Here is a 14,787-nt window from a genome sequence, read left to right on the forward strand (position 1 = left end):
GTCTCGCTTTCCTCCTGCTCCTCTCCCCCCATTTCTGGCTTGGTGGTGGTGGTGGTGCACAGCTGACCGCCCAGGGCCAACTGCAGCCGATCCAAGTCACAGCCACGCCCGCAAACCCCCAGCAGGCAACCCGTCCCCAGCAGCAACAGCAAACAGCGGCAACTCCGACGTCCTGGTCGGGGGCCACCCAGATGGTGATGACCTCAACGGGCGAGACCATCACCACTGCACCACAGATGACAGCCACCGTCCAGAGTGCCTCCAGTGCTCAGGCGCAGCAGCAGCAGGCCCAACAGAATGCAGCCGTAGCTGCTCAGGTGCAGGTGCGCCACATGCTTCCTCCTCTTTGCACCCTGCCTTCCCCTGGTGGCTGCACCCTTCCTGCTTCCCTTGCCATGGCGATGCCTAACTTGGTGTAGCAGAGGGGTGTGCAATTCTGCTCGCACGTTTGGGCCCTGCGTGATGTTTTGTTGTGTGTACTTCCCTCTTGGCCTAATTGCGCTGTGTAGAAAGCTGCTTTAATCCACTGTAAGCACAATTTTATTGCTTTAAAGAGTGTTCTTTGGTGTTCCACTTCCTAACTTGTACAGATAATTTTCTGTTTCAAGAACTACAGATGCATAAATTATGCCAGCAGCGAGAGAAGGTATTTTCCTGTAACACGACATTGTGTTATGATCTATGCCTTCTTTACAGTCTTCTGTATCGGAGTTGCTTAAGAGAACAAAATCTGCCATATACAGTAAAAGCTTAATATGGCCCTGTACAATTTGAAAAATTGAATAATTCAGACCTGTTCTCTGATTCCAGGAAATATATGCCTTGTCGTATGACAACAAATGCTCGTTAATTTGGTCATATTCGGTCGCAGCCTGGTTAATACGAACCATCCTCGGAGCACACCAAGTGTGATGTGCTGCGAATTCGTGACACTGAAGAGCCAGAACGGCATTTATGGTCAACTGAAATGAGCAAGCGCAGTCCGTGTTGCTATTGTCATAAGCATAAACCATCCGGTAATGACAGGAAAGCCAGTCAGCGTGCTTTGTACATATTTTCATTTATCACCATGCTGGCAATGGACCTTCAGAAAGGTGCTGTTGTCATTTACAATCGTGTTTTTGCTACTAGGTCTTCAGTAGCTTGGCAAACTTGCTTCATTTGTGTTTTTACTCTGTGCACGTGAACTGCTCGGGAGCTATCGGTGATCAGCAGCTGGAGTACACAGTACCATAATCTCATTTTCACAGTGTGCCTTGCGAACTGTTTAGTATAGTTGCCATCCATGGATCATGATCCGCCATTGTGCATTAGTGTGCCAGGTTTCTTCTGCAGTGGTTGCAATGCTCAGCAGTCTCATTTTGACGTTGTGTGTGTGGCCTTCAGAACTGTTTAAACGCTATCTATTATCTTGTCATTAGCGACCATGGTTTTGTCATCGATAGATCTGATGCTCAGTTGTCTCGTTTAGACTTTGTGAGTGATGGCCATGCGTGTGCCTTTGGAACTGCGTGGAAGCTATAATCACATTGCTAGTGATCGCAGTTTCATCCACAGTAGATGCAGCACTCAATAGGTTCGTTTTGTCTAGGTGTGATGCGCACGCAGTCATAAAACTCAAACATGGGGAAATCTGTTCATTCAATATGTAGTGATATGTATCCCGAAGGAGTACGGCCACTAGCATGGGTCTGGTCTTAGCGAGCCGCAGAGTACGCGTTAACCATCCCCATGGCGAGAACACGATACTGCTCAAGGTCGCAACAGTTTATTGTCTGTGGCAACACCAAAACGCAGTACAGTCCGTTGCAAAGGCGTGGCGGAAAAGCAATGGGCTTATCCACGCCACGGGCGAGAAGTACTACACAAGGGTGCCGCGAGCACGCCTCCGTGGTAAAAGTGATTCACGGTGACACCGGCACAAAGGGCTCGGTAGCTCGAGCGAGGGCAAAGGCGCTCGCGTTGGCTTCGGAGAGATACGGGTCGGCGTAGCTTGGCCACGCACTAGGACACCGAATCGCTCTTCGGCCTAGCGTACGCAAAGGGGCAACCAAAAGTGAGCGTTCGGCTCGGGCTCGAGGCACCATCAGCGAAGTTCGATGAGCCCCAAACAATGGGAGTCGACGAACGGAAAAGGGAATGTGTGCTTACCCCTAGCTGTCTCGGAGAAATCTCACTCACTCCCGCCGTGCGCGCACAAAACGTCCAGAAAGAAACCGCGCGCGGCGCTACAGTCGACATCTGCTACCGGGTGAGAGGGGTTAAGCATCGCTCCTTACTCTCCCAGCGCGGCAGACAGCGGAGGAGGGGAGTCATGTCAGGACATGAGAACGACAGAAAAGGTGGCGGGCCAGCCTCAATTCCCACATCCCCTTCTCCTAAATTTGCCCTTTACCAGTCTGCAAAGGTAGTCGTAACACACCCATGCAGTTGAAATGACACTGCTATGAGCGACCACTAACCTCAGTCCAGCCCTGTAACTGCTGCTAAAAAAATGACAAAGAAAAAAAAAACATTAATAAAAGTAGACACATAACACTGTAAAAATGTTTGCGAAATGGAGCACAGGAAAGTAGGGCTAGTGCTCGTGGTGCTGAAGCGGGATAGCGTTTACCGCGCGGAGGGGCGGAAGAGCGTGAGAATTTCCGCTGGGTGTGATGCCCGTGCGCGAGGCCAGAGGCACGGAAGGGGGCTCTCTGATGGCTCGTTGCTGCTCTAAATTAGTTGTGAGTCCGACGAACGCCGCTTCGGTTGTGGTTCGGAGGCCCCGCATTTCTCGCTCGATGACGGAGCTGGGACGTTGCGGGAAGCCGGGCCTCTCCAGGGATCAGGGAGGCCGAACTGGAATCGGCTGCGAGGCGCCCTGGCATTGTGCAGCAGCATATAGCTGCTGTCAGCTGGCCTCGCGCAGGAGCCGTGGTGGAAAAGGGGGCAGGGCTTCTCAGCAACGGCCGAAAGCAGATCACAACGTAAGTAGGTTGATGCCCCCAGCACCTCCAGCGTGAGATGAAACCACGACGGGTACTCTTCACGGGCACGCACAGAAGCGCCACGCACACTCACACCACCGACGGCTGCGCGAGCAAAGGCGCAAAGCGTTCTTCGTCCCTCTCTCCACGCGTAAGCACCAATGTTCAAGGTCACAACTCCCTTTGCCAGTAGACGAAATAAACACGGAAGAAAAAGTAAAACAGCAAAAATGACACTCAATATCTGGCCAAAGGAGCATAAAAACATAAAATACCAATGAACATTTAATATTAGACAAAACAAACATAATATACACATGAACACTTAAAGAAGAAACAATGGCAGCAAACTGAGCGGGGTCGACTTCTTTACAAGAAAAGGCCATAAAGAAGCCAACCATACTGAGGCTAGACAGTAAACTGAAGGCCTTCGGTTGCGGAAAAGTTCGCCATCCGGCGCGAAATGACAAAGGTGACCGCTTCCTCAGATTATACCGGTGCGGGGTCCGAATGCGGTCCGCCGCCCCGGGTGTGCCTCGTTGCTTGCGTAGAGTGCCGCAGGGCACTGGCGCGAGCTCGTCAAACCGTGACAAAGGGCTTCAGGTCTGCGATATTGGCACGGCTGAGTTTTCCCGAATGGGGATCTTTCAGCAGCTACGCGAGTGGAGTGCAAGCTTTCTCCACTCAGTACGGATGAAGCCACTTAGGAGCGAGCAAGGTTGACAACCTCTTACTGGCATCGCTAAGAGCGTGGTTACACTTTAGGACAAGATCACCTACCTCAAAAACTAGCTCGTGGTGCTTGCGGTCATATTGGGCCTTCTGCTGAGCCCTGGCCGACGCCAAACTTTGCCTTGCTTTGCAGAAAGCTCGACAAAGCCTATCCCGAAGTGTCGAGACGTAAGCAGAGCAGTCGTCCGGCATCTATTTTGAAGATGGGGAGGTATGCATACCCTTTAATTTATTGAGTTCAAAAAAAAAAAAAACTTTTACTGTGGATATTCTCATGATGAAGAAACCAGCCAATTTCCTGGTCCATCTGTATGACAATGTAGTCTGTTGTCAGCTGTGCTTATTTGCAGGGCAGCGAAAATTTGTATCCAACATTGTGGGATGAAAATCGGTTCACAGGAACTATACTCGAACACGTTGTAGGCTGATGGGCTTGGGCCAAAACCACAGGAAAATTCATATCTGTGAGGATCTACTGTGCGCTCAAAAAGTGTTTCAGGGTGCTTTAAGGATGAATGAACACTGGTGGTCATAAGGACCCGGCAGGGGTTGTCTGCAAGCAAATATTTAGGCATTTGAAAGAACTTGTTTGCCAGAATAGGAATGGCTTCAATCATGTGTACACACATGTATGTGTGTTCCCTATGTAACTGCCATTAAAGCTTCCTGATGATTTTGAGTGACAAAATCTCTTATCACAGACAAGCTACCTGAAGCCTTGTTTATATCATATATGTTATAAGCAATGGCTGCTGAATATTTGAAATGCCTATGGTAGACATAAAATGCATTTTTGAAGGGAATACACTTTCTCAGTGCGTAGGAAACATTTTTAGGAAGAAGACAGTAGGACAGAGTGTGCTCTTTCCTAGCTGTTTTCTTCCTAAAAACGTTTCCTACGTACTGAGAAAGTGTATTTCCCTCAAAAATGCATTACCAACCAGCCCAAGTAGCCACTCTTTTGCAGTATAAAATGTGGGCTTGTCATGTTGGAGTTATGGCTTGGCTTTTCCTCTGGCTTAGAAACAGCTCAAAGCTACTATATGTGAAAGTGTCCTTTTGATACATTCACTTTCAAGGGGAAGTTGCCAATGTGCCTAACAAAGACAACACTCATCATGCTCATTTTGCTGGCCAAGATTGTGTGCAATTGCACAGATGCAGTTCAAAAAATTGAATAGTGTGGTGTAAGGTTGAGTAAATTTTGGTTGTCATTAAACATTCCACTTGTGGGTGCAAGTGACGATGCAGTGAGGACGCCTAAGAACCAAGCATGGCATGACTGAACATATAGTGGCTGAAGTATTTGATGCCAACTGTGTGGTGTTCTTCTATTTGCTTCATTTCCTCTCGAGCTGGCATTGAATGACTCTGGTCACCTGATTTGCCAACTCCCTTCTAAAATTTAAGAGGGGGGCGAGAAACCAGTTGAGCGACTCTCGGATGTTCGTATAGCGAACGGGAGCTCGCCCAAATGGTCTACCCAGTCCCTTTGACTTTCGGCAAAGGCCGCCAATATCGGTTTGAGCATAGGAATGACACGCTCCGTCAAATTGGACTGGGGATGGTAGGGTGAAGTGGTGTAGTGATCAGTTCCGAGGGAACGGCACGTGACACCGATTACCCGAGCGGTGAAATACGAAGCATTGTCGGTGATGAGCCTTTCCGGGAAGCTGGACCGGCAAAACACTTCCTGCAGCTTCTCAAGCACCACTCGCGCTGTCACCTTCCGAAGAGGGAGCAATCCCACCAATTTCGAAAAGTGATCAACTTTTGAAAAGTGATTCACCATCAGGTGAATGAACCCCTGCTTACTTCTGGGAAATGGTTCCATTAGATCGCAGGTGGCAAATGGGCTTATCATTGCCACGGGCCAGAAGTGCTACACAGGGGTGCCACAAGCACGTCTCCGTGGTAAAAGTGATTCACGGTGACATCGGAACAAAGTGCCTGGTAGCTCGACCGAGGGCAAAGGCGCTCGCATTGGCTTCAGAGAGATATTGGTCGGTCTAGCTTGACCACACACTAGGACACCGTACTTTTCTTCGGCTTAGTGTATGCAAAGGGGCAACAAAAGGTGAGCGTTTGCCTCGGGCACGAAGCGCCGTCAGCGAAGTCCGACGAGCCCTAAACAGTGAGAGTCGACGGACGGAAAAGAGAATGCGTACTCACTCTTAGCTATGCCGGAGAAATCTGACTAACTCCTGACCCGCGTGCGATACGTCCCGAGAGACCTTGCGCGCGTTGCCACAGTCGACATCCGCTACTGGGTGAGAGGGGATAAGTGTCACTGCTTGCTCTCCCAGCGTGGCAGACAGCGGAGGAGGGGAGTCATGTCGGGACATCAGAACGGAGAGAGAGGCGGCAAAGCCCGCGCAAAGGAGGCGGGCTATCCTCAATTCCCACAAATATAAGTGTGTCAGTAGAGGCCTGCATGCTGGCATAAAACTCTCTTGCTACATCACAATGGATGGTCTGTCACTCAACATTTTGCTGCTGAAAAAAAGATGCTGCCATCCTGACTTTGCAAATGCTGTCGTAACAGCAAAGCTGATACCCTTCTGCATCGGGATCGCTTCTTTAAGATTCACGTTTTGCTGCAACACTGCCTAACTGCTCCGTGCACTGGTGTAGCACAGCGGCCGATTAGGTGCTCAAGGATGGCCCCAAATGCTTCTCCTGATGTGCGTTAAGCACTAGGTGGCAACATTGTGAAATGATTTATAGCTGGCGTAACCTGTTTAGAACCATGGAGAGCACATTTATTAAGACAAAACTGTTTACGCTATGTCTCTGGCCTCCTTTAAAGTTAAAGTTCTTTATTTTTATCAATTAACAACTGTGAAGGCTCTAGTAGACCGTCAGAATCTATGATGTCATCACAGTGATTGGAGCAGGAACCTCAAGGTGATGTACCTAGATTTATTTTAGCGTGTTTTCTCTCTTATCAAGTGTCTTCTCAGTACAAGCTTGGTGCTTTCGGTATTGTGAAAGGACAATCTACTATTGGGGGGGGGGGGGTGCAAGAAAAATAGTTTTCCTCTTGAGTGTCACTTTACCGTGTTGGGAGTCAAGATTACCAGAAAGTGTTTAGGGTATCAATAGAGAAATTGGGGACAAAATTTGTTGAGTGAAATCATCTGAAAGGCAAGATGTGAGACTGCAGTTCGTGCAAGTAATGCTTGATTAGCTCAAGTAGTTTAGGTGACTGATGCAGCCTTATGTTGATAGATTCTGCTAATAGAAATTCTCATTCCATTAAGAAAAAAATTAAAAGAAAAAGGTTGGCAAGGTATTATCAGTGCTGTCTTAACAAAACTTCGCCGCCATACACGTACGTGCTCATAGCTAGCAAGAACTGCGAAATTAATCTGCAGTAAATTTAGGCCGATGGTGACTGCTCTTGCTTTTACAGGTCAGTGATGGGAAGTTTGAAGAAATTGAAAATTTGTGAGTACAGGGTATCACTGGGGCCTATGTTTCGAGAAGCGGACTTGTCATCATCAACGCTACCACCAATGCTGTCATATTGCAGCCTTGAAGAAGACAAGTCCGCTTGTTGAAATATCAGCTATAGCGACACCGATACTAGAAGGGCAGTCTCACTTCTGAACAGGACTTGTCCCGTTATTCGCACTGTATGTCATGTTGAATGTAAACAAATTATGCATAGAACTACCCCTGGTTCATGTGTTATTCTGAAGCTGCAGGTATATTATTGGGAACATATTGTGTTTGTGTACAGAGTGCCATGTTATGTACCTGTGCGCCCATTTTCTTGAATAGGTAGTCAGTTGAAAGGCGATTGTACATTTTCACACATTTGTGGGATGCTGTATTGTTAGAAGGATGCATCATAAAATAAAATGAAACGATCGTTTATTAACATGGTAGCAGCAGCAGGAAAAGCATGCCGCCACTGCACTCGAATGGCTACAGAAGCAAGGACGAAACCAAGCTTGGCAGCTTAGTATTTATAGCCAGCAGAGGTGACGTAGGCCTCCGTAGAAGTTGCTGTGGCGCTGTTTCTTACCGGAAGCGTGTTGCAGCAAGTGGCCGTGTCAAGCCGGACTAACCAGTGACGAGACAGAGGGTGCGCAGGTTTGTGCACAGTAGTTGCCACATCACTGCTTCGCAGAGTGCAGAGCCCTCAGGGTCTCTAGAAATCTGGGAAGCGTACCAGACATCCAGAGCATGTCATGAAAAGTGCAGACTGTGACGTCGGTGGCTGTGGAAGGAGTGGCGCTGCCTGGTTTGTTCGCAGCGATGTATGCGGGCTTGAGTCGGTCAATCGAAACACGGACGTTGTCCCCGTTCAAGGGCAGAGTGAATTTCTTGTCGCGACAGACTACTAAGTAGGGTCCGCTGTAGAGTGGCTGGAAAGGCCGGCGGATGGTGTCGTCGCGGAGGAAAGCGTTCATGCACAATGCTAGCTCCTTCAACATAAAAGGTGTAGGCTTGCTGCAGTGGGCTGCAGGTGACGGGCATAAGGCGGCGATGGTGCGTCGGAGCCGTGCAAATAAGTTGGTGGGGATTGACGTCGTAGTGCTGGATGGCAGAACTGCGAAAAATTCACCTGGGAGACTTGAGTGGTTTCCTGTAGATTAGCTCTGCTGGTGTAGTGTGGTTGTTTGGCTTGAAAGAAGCGTGAAGATCGAGGATGACATCTGGGATGACCTCGGACCAGATTGAGTCCAAGTGGCACATAATGGCTTTCTTGAACTGTCAGTCGAAATGCCCGATCATTCTGTTGGTGCAGGGGTGGTAACTGGTGGTCCTCAAGCATTCAATACCGATAGTCAGTCTGTGGAGCCTGAATAGGTGCCACTCGTACTGTCGTCGTTGGTCGATGATTACACAGGGAGGCGCCGAAACTAGCAATCCGAAAAAGAAAGCTGGGGCGACATTTTCCGCGGTAATTCCCTCGAGGGACCATGCCTCGGGCCATCGAGTGTACCGGTCGATGGCAGTGAGGCAGTAGCGGTAGGGTCCAGGCGGGAGAAAGGGTCTTATGGTGTCAAGGTGGACGTGCTCGAACTGACCAGAGGGCTTAAGGAAGGTTCTGAATGTGGACGTGATGTGCCCGGTGATTTTAGCGCATTGCCAGTGAATGCAGGAGCGCACCTAAGTGCGACAACCCAGCTGCATGAAGGGCCAGACACAGAAGTCAGCCACAAGGCATGTAGAGGCGTGTATGTGGAGCTGGTTGAAAAGAACACAGTGATGGGACAGGGGCACATAGGGCTTGCTTCTTCCTGTTGACATGTCACAGTAGATTGTGGTTGCCGACCCTGGAATAAGGACGTACTTCTTGTAGCTGTAGTGAGGACGTGTCCTTGGGAGTTCCTGCAGTTCGGTGTCCATGGTCTGAGCCTTGGCGAGGATGTCTGCTGTTATCTGCACCAAGCTGATGGTGGCTACACATGAAAGAGCATTGGCAACCATTTTGTCTTTCTCACTGACATGTTGGATGTCGATGGTAAATTGTGCGAGGAACGAGAGTTGGTACTGCTAAACAGGCAGGAGTTTCTCGCGATGTTGTGAGAGGGCGTAGGTAAGAGGTTTGTGGTCAGTATAAATAGTGTAGTGCTGTGCTTCGAGAATGTGGCAGAAGTGTGTAACTGCTTCGTATATCGCCGGACGTTCTCTCTAGTAAGCTTGTGAATTTGTAGGGGCAGCGGTTGTGGTTTCGTCGGTGGAATTAGCCTTTGAAGGGGTCGCCTTCCGAGCTGAGAGTCTCCTTGAAAAGAACGCTTAGGGTTGTCAGCTGTTGTCCACGCGTTCTATCGGGGCTGCACCAACTCCAAAACCAGAGGTGTCTGAGAAGAGTCCCGAGGGATTGTCACGCACGGGATGGGAGTGGAGTGTGGTGGTGCAGAGAGCATTCTCGCATTTCTCCAAAACTTGCACCAAAGTTGGTGTCCATGTGATGAGTTGGTGTCCTCTTAGACCAGCCAAGGCATCTTGAAGAGGTGCCTGGTAGTCGGCGGCGTGCGGTAAGAAACTTATATAAAAGTTCAGCATGCTGAGAAAACGGCAAAGGTCGTTAGTGGTGGTGGGTTGAGGGTACTTCTGCAAGTCATAGAAGCATTCATGGAAGGGTAAAGCTCCCTCTGATGAAACTTCCGAGGAAATTTATGGCGAAAGCACTGAGCGTGCTCTTCTGGACATTCACGAGCAGGCCGTGGTGTTCTTCGGCGTCCCGTGAAAAGACCAATATGTCGTAAAGATAGAAGCAGAAGTCAAGGTCGCAGAGGACTTCGTCGATAAAGAGCTGGAAGGTTTGCCCTGCGTTCCTTTGGCCAAAGCTCATAAAAAAGAAACTTGAACAAGCCAAACCGGTTGATTATTGCAGTTTTTGAGACGATGTCTGGATTGATGGGCATTTGCGTGTAAGCCTTCACCAAATCTAGCTTGGAGAAGACGTGGCAGCCGTGAGTGCTATGGGTGAAGTCCTGTATGTGGTGAATGGGGTACCTGTCCATGATGGTACGTGCATTGAGGGCATGATAGTCTCCACATTTTTGCCAGCCACCGGTCTTCTTCAGGACAAGCTGAGGTGCAGAATTTCAGCTGAAGTACATGAGCACTAGTTATGCTTTTTCATGGCATGTTGGTCGCTTTTAGATCCTTTTATGCCGTTTGTTGCACGCACAGGTGGCACTGACCTCGTGCCTGGGTGGTCTGCATCGTCACCATTAGCAGACTCCATCTCATACGTGCAAAATTCTTAATCCTCTGTTACGTTTGTCTCAACTTTCTTTCCCTTCGAGCCTTCTATTTTAAATGGGCCATCAGTCTTCTTTTTCTTACACATTATTTTCCCTGCACAATTTACTACCAGAAGTTCTGTGCACCATAAACACTATTTGCAATTTGCACTTATCGCGTTGTCGGCCATTTCTATGACAAAGGAATAAGATTTTGTTAACGCCACTTCGGACCATAAGCGATGAAAAAGGATGGCTTTTCTCCGGTCGAGCCCTGTGGGCATGCGGAGAGCCATCAAAGAGGACAGGTGGTGTTGACGATCCGTCTCGTTGCTTGGGGGGCGCCTGTCATTGCGAAGAGACGCTACGCCACATCCTGTGCGACTGTCCGTTGTATGATATCCAGAGACAGGCACTGGTGTCCATTTTCGCGCGCATCGAGAACAGCCAAATGTCTGTAGACACATTTCTGTCAAGTGACCAAGGGAAGACATTGCAACAGAAGGCACCAAAAGCTCCGTTGAAATTCCTAAGCGACACGGACTTGAACAAACGGCTGTAACAGCAATGTCACACACCGCGAAAGACAAGACTGGACTATGACTGAGTGTGCGTGCGTGTGCTGTCGAATGTGCTGTGTTTATCTCTCTTCTCTCTCTGCTTTCTGTCTTTCATCTCCCCGATTCCCCTCCCATGTGCAGGGTAGCAAACCGGCTGCTTAACCTCTCTGCTCTTCTTTTCTTTCTATTTTCCTTCCTTCCTTGTACTTATCGCAGTTACATTTTTTATGAACCAATCAAGCAACATACACAGTTAAAACTACTGTATTTATCCTTTAATCTATGCCACCATTTTTCTCTGTTCATTGTGCTGTGCTTTGTCTCTCCTCATGTTCTGTTGCCTCCAAGTTTCATACTGATGGGCTAGTGCCTGTAGAATTTCTCCTCAAAAGTAAGTTGCTATTTTAGTGAATGTTCAGGCCTTCTTCTCACCCATCACCTTCCAGGAAACAGGCCACTTTGTGTCTATTAACGCAACAGTCACAAGTGCCAACGTTGGTGTGCAGGCGCAGGCACTGGCTGTGCAGCTTCCCTCAGGCCAAGTGGTCCAAGGCCAAATGGGACAGCTGCTAGGTGGTGCAACGTGGTGGCCAATGGGGACCACTGCCATCAATGTTTCAGGCCTGGCTGGTCTTAGATCACCCAACATCATTCAGGTGCTGCTCTTTCTGTCCTACCGATAGCACTCCACAAAGACTACTTGCTTAGAGTCCTTTATAGCTGGTGATGCAACCTAGGGGCATAAAAAATTAACCTAAAGTACACTTGCATATTTTGCCTAGGAAGTGGTAGTTTTTACAAAACATTGCACTGCATTTCATGTGAACGTAGCATGGTGTCCAGGAAATTTATGCAAGACCTAAGCATGTTGTATAACCCTGAACACATCCTTTTTGTAACAAGTTTCAAATTTATCAAAACGCGAACACACCCACACAACTCGGCAAACTGATGAGTGGCTTGTTTCAACATATAAAAAGCAATATGGTTTGCAATTATAGTAGAAAATGAATCGCCACGACTTCTAAATAATTTACCTAGAAATAACATAGTTTTAGAAAGTACCTCAAAAAAAGCTATTTTTGAATGCTTTCTTTGCCAAGATGCCTAACTTACTAGTACATAAATACACTGTTTTCTTGTATGAATAAAACGTTCACCTAATGTGGTTATGCTATACTTTGTAACATGTTGACCATAAACTCTAATTATATTGTTCCCAATGTTTTATTTCACTGTCTTTCATTTTGCATACGTGACATTACTTGTGGAATCGCACTGCAACGTTATTTGTCTACTGCGTACTGATAAATTTGTATTGTTTAGCTCTGTATTACTATGTATTACTGCTTTCTGTAATATGTGATGTTTTTGTTTTTTTCATGTGGCTGCGATACCACCAAGGTGTTTGTTTGTTTGTAGGTATCCACGGCGTTGTCAAGCTATCGAAAGTTAGCTTTTACCGCAGCTTCTTATCCATCGCGCATTGTTTTGATGGCAAAATAAACCAATTCTAAAAATGTATGTAAGACCTTAAGGCCGTGCCATCTTGAAATTTGACCACAAGCTACCACAACCAGGAAACTATCTTTGTTTAGATGTGTTGGCTCTTTATTATGCCTTTGAATGTCGAATTGTTTCGAAAAGAGTTTTGCGAATGTTCAAATTACTTCATTGTAGTCTCTGAATGTAGGAAATGTGTAAAATCGGGAAAACTATTAAAAAATATGGGAACAATAGCTTGGTGTCATCATCACTCGGAACTGCATCATGTTCAATACGGTATTTCAGAGCGTGGTAGTCTTTGAAACACGGGTCTGCAAAGACTGCCTTCTCACCATCTGCACACCTAAAATGCGTGTGTGTTTTTCTCTTGCATTGATAATGATTGTGTTGGTGGACACACACGGCATCTTCTCTGTATGCAGAGTAAACTCAGTAATTAAAGAGAACGAGAATACCCTGTGAGTGCCAGTGATGAACAGGCTAACAGCAGTGCGGATAAATATGAAAATCAACTGCCACCACTCCAGCAAGAAATGACAATAAAGATAAAGATCAAGTTTCGCACGCCTCCATTCCAAACACGCTGCAAAACTGAAACCACAAAACGGTGCTGCCCGTCGGTGTTGCTGCTGACCATGCAATGCGCTGACGCTAGAAATCAGTTCTGCTTATCTCCGTGAAAAGGTAGCACAATCATTTACAACACTTTTTGCAATTCCTAGGAGGTGGCAGCACCCCCCAGTGAGCATGCATCGTCATTATGGAGCAAAATTTGAAGTGGAGGCCCGAAAACATACCCATGTGACAAAGACACCGCAGGACATAAAATGGCCAGTGTACATCTATGGCAAAAACACTCATAGGGTTAATCAGAAAACAAGATGCAGAAAGAAAAACGAGACAACTCGGTCTAACTACACTTGAAGTTATCCTATTCAGAATGTGTCAATAAGCTTTCAGAGCGAGGTCCGTGCCATAGTTCGACTCTGAAATACATAAAGGGTATTTATGGCTTCATTTCTTTGAGTAATAGGGCTTTTATTTTCTGCGCTTCTCAAATGCAGAGACCACCGTTGTTTTCTCTGTCGCCCTCCTTCAATGGCCCTTGGAATGTTCCTGTTCATTAGTTATAAACAAGGCTGATTGTACTCTCTTTCTTGCTTTGAGCGTTCCTGCAGCTGTTCTGATAGCAGTTCACTGCATGCAGGTGCAGAGCCTTCCTGGACTCCAAATGCAAGGGGCAGCTGGTGGAGGAGCAGGACAGACTCATATTCTAGGCGGTGGGACCCTTCAAGCACTGGGCATCACCCCACAGGGCAATGTTATTGCTTCTCCTCTGCAGAATGCTGCACCTCTTAGTCCCCTGCAAACAGTGCAGGCAGCGCTGGCCAATGGGCAGCTCTTAGGTTAGTATTTTTCTCACCATGTATTAATACCACGCTTTTTCTGCAGATTAGTATTGGATAAATAGTTATAATTCATTCTAAGCTGCTGCTCTTGCTTGAGGGCTCGTTCAAGGTTGTCTATAGGAGTTTGTCAGCAAGTGAGAGTGAATCAACAAGCTGTTTTGGTGTGACCAAGCATAGACTAGTGTGGTTGACTTTCAGTGTTGTGAAGTGTAAGTGGACCTTATCTTTGTCTATTGCCCTGTGCTTGCAGCCCAGCAATTTCAGCAAGATCCCAATGACCCAACCAAGTGGCAAGTAGTTACAGCGCAACCCGTAGCAGCTCCCGTGGCCAGCAATACCCAAACCCACCTTCAAGCTACCGGACAGCAGGTGAGCCACGTCATCCTCTGTGGCAAGTCCTTGCGAATAATTTCAGAGTTAGCGCAGTGTGACTGCAATGCGCATAAACAAAATGACCATATGTGAAGAGGAAGAAGAGAGAGAGAGAGAATTAACTTTATTAAAGGTCCTGAAGGGGACTGGGCACACCTTACAGGGGTCAGCCCGGTGGCTCTGCCCATGTGGGGACTGGGAGTCGGAGCTCGCCAGCCACCTTTTGGGCCTTCTGGACGGCCTGGTGTTGAAGGGCCCTGTCGGGGCTCCTGAGGTGGTTGATCTAGTCATACTCGGTGGCAGGGGACCCGAAGCTAGCGTTTAGCACGGGACACTGCCACAGCATGTGACTTAAATCGCACCATGAATTTTGGCATTTGGTGCATTTTGGCCTTATATCTGGGAGGTATTTGCTGCAAATATAGGGGCTGGGGTAACTGTGCGTTTGCAGCAGTCGAAGTGTTAATTGTTGTGCTTTATTTAGTGCTGAGTGAGGTGAGGGGAATTCCTGTCTAAATAACTTATAGTG

The 14,787-nt window shown here is 47.7% G+C and overlaps 1 protein-coding gene across 3 annotated transcripts in view; it reads left to right on the forward strand.

Annotated features, from left to right (window-relative positions):
- The window catches only part of LOC119186303 (transcription factor Sp1-like), a 54,268-nt gene that overhangs the window by 20,268 nt on the left and 19,213 nt on the right, over positions 1 to 14,787 (forward strand). For 2 of the 3 annotated variants that reach the window (XM_037434981.2, XM_075893156.1), the window contains exons 5-8: positions 63 to 323; positions 11,478 to 11,627; positions 13,685 to 13,883; positions 14,137 to 14,255. In XM_037434981.2, coding sequence (XP_037290878.1) covers positions 63 to 323; positions 11,478 to 11,627; positions 13,685 to 13,883; positions 14,137 to 14,255 — 729 coding nt within the window. The remainder of the gene's footprint in view (positions 1 to 62; positions 324 to 11,477; positions 11,628 to 13,684; positions 13,884 to 14,136; positions 14,256 to 14,787) is intronic. The other variant, XM_075893163.1, reaches the window with a different exon arrangement.

This window comes from Rhipicephalus microplus, chromosome 1 (genome assembly GCF_043290135.1).
Source record: "Rhipicephalus microplus isolate Deutch F79 chromosome 1, USDA_Rmic, whole genome shotgun sequence".
In the NCBI taxonomy this organism is placed as follows: Eukaryota; Metazoa; Arthropoda; class Arachnida; order Ixodida; family Ixodidae; genus Rhipicephalus; species Rhipicephalus microplus.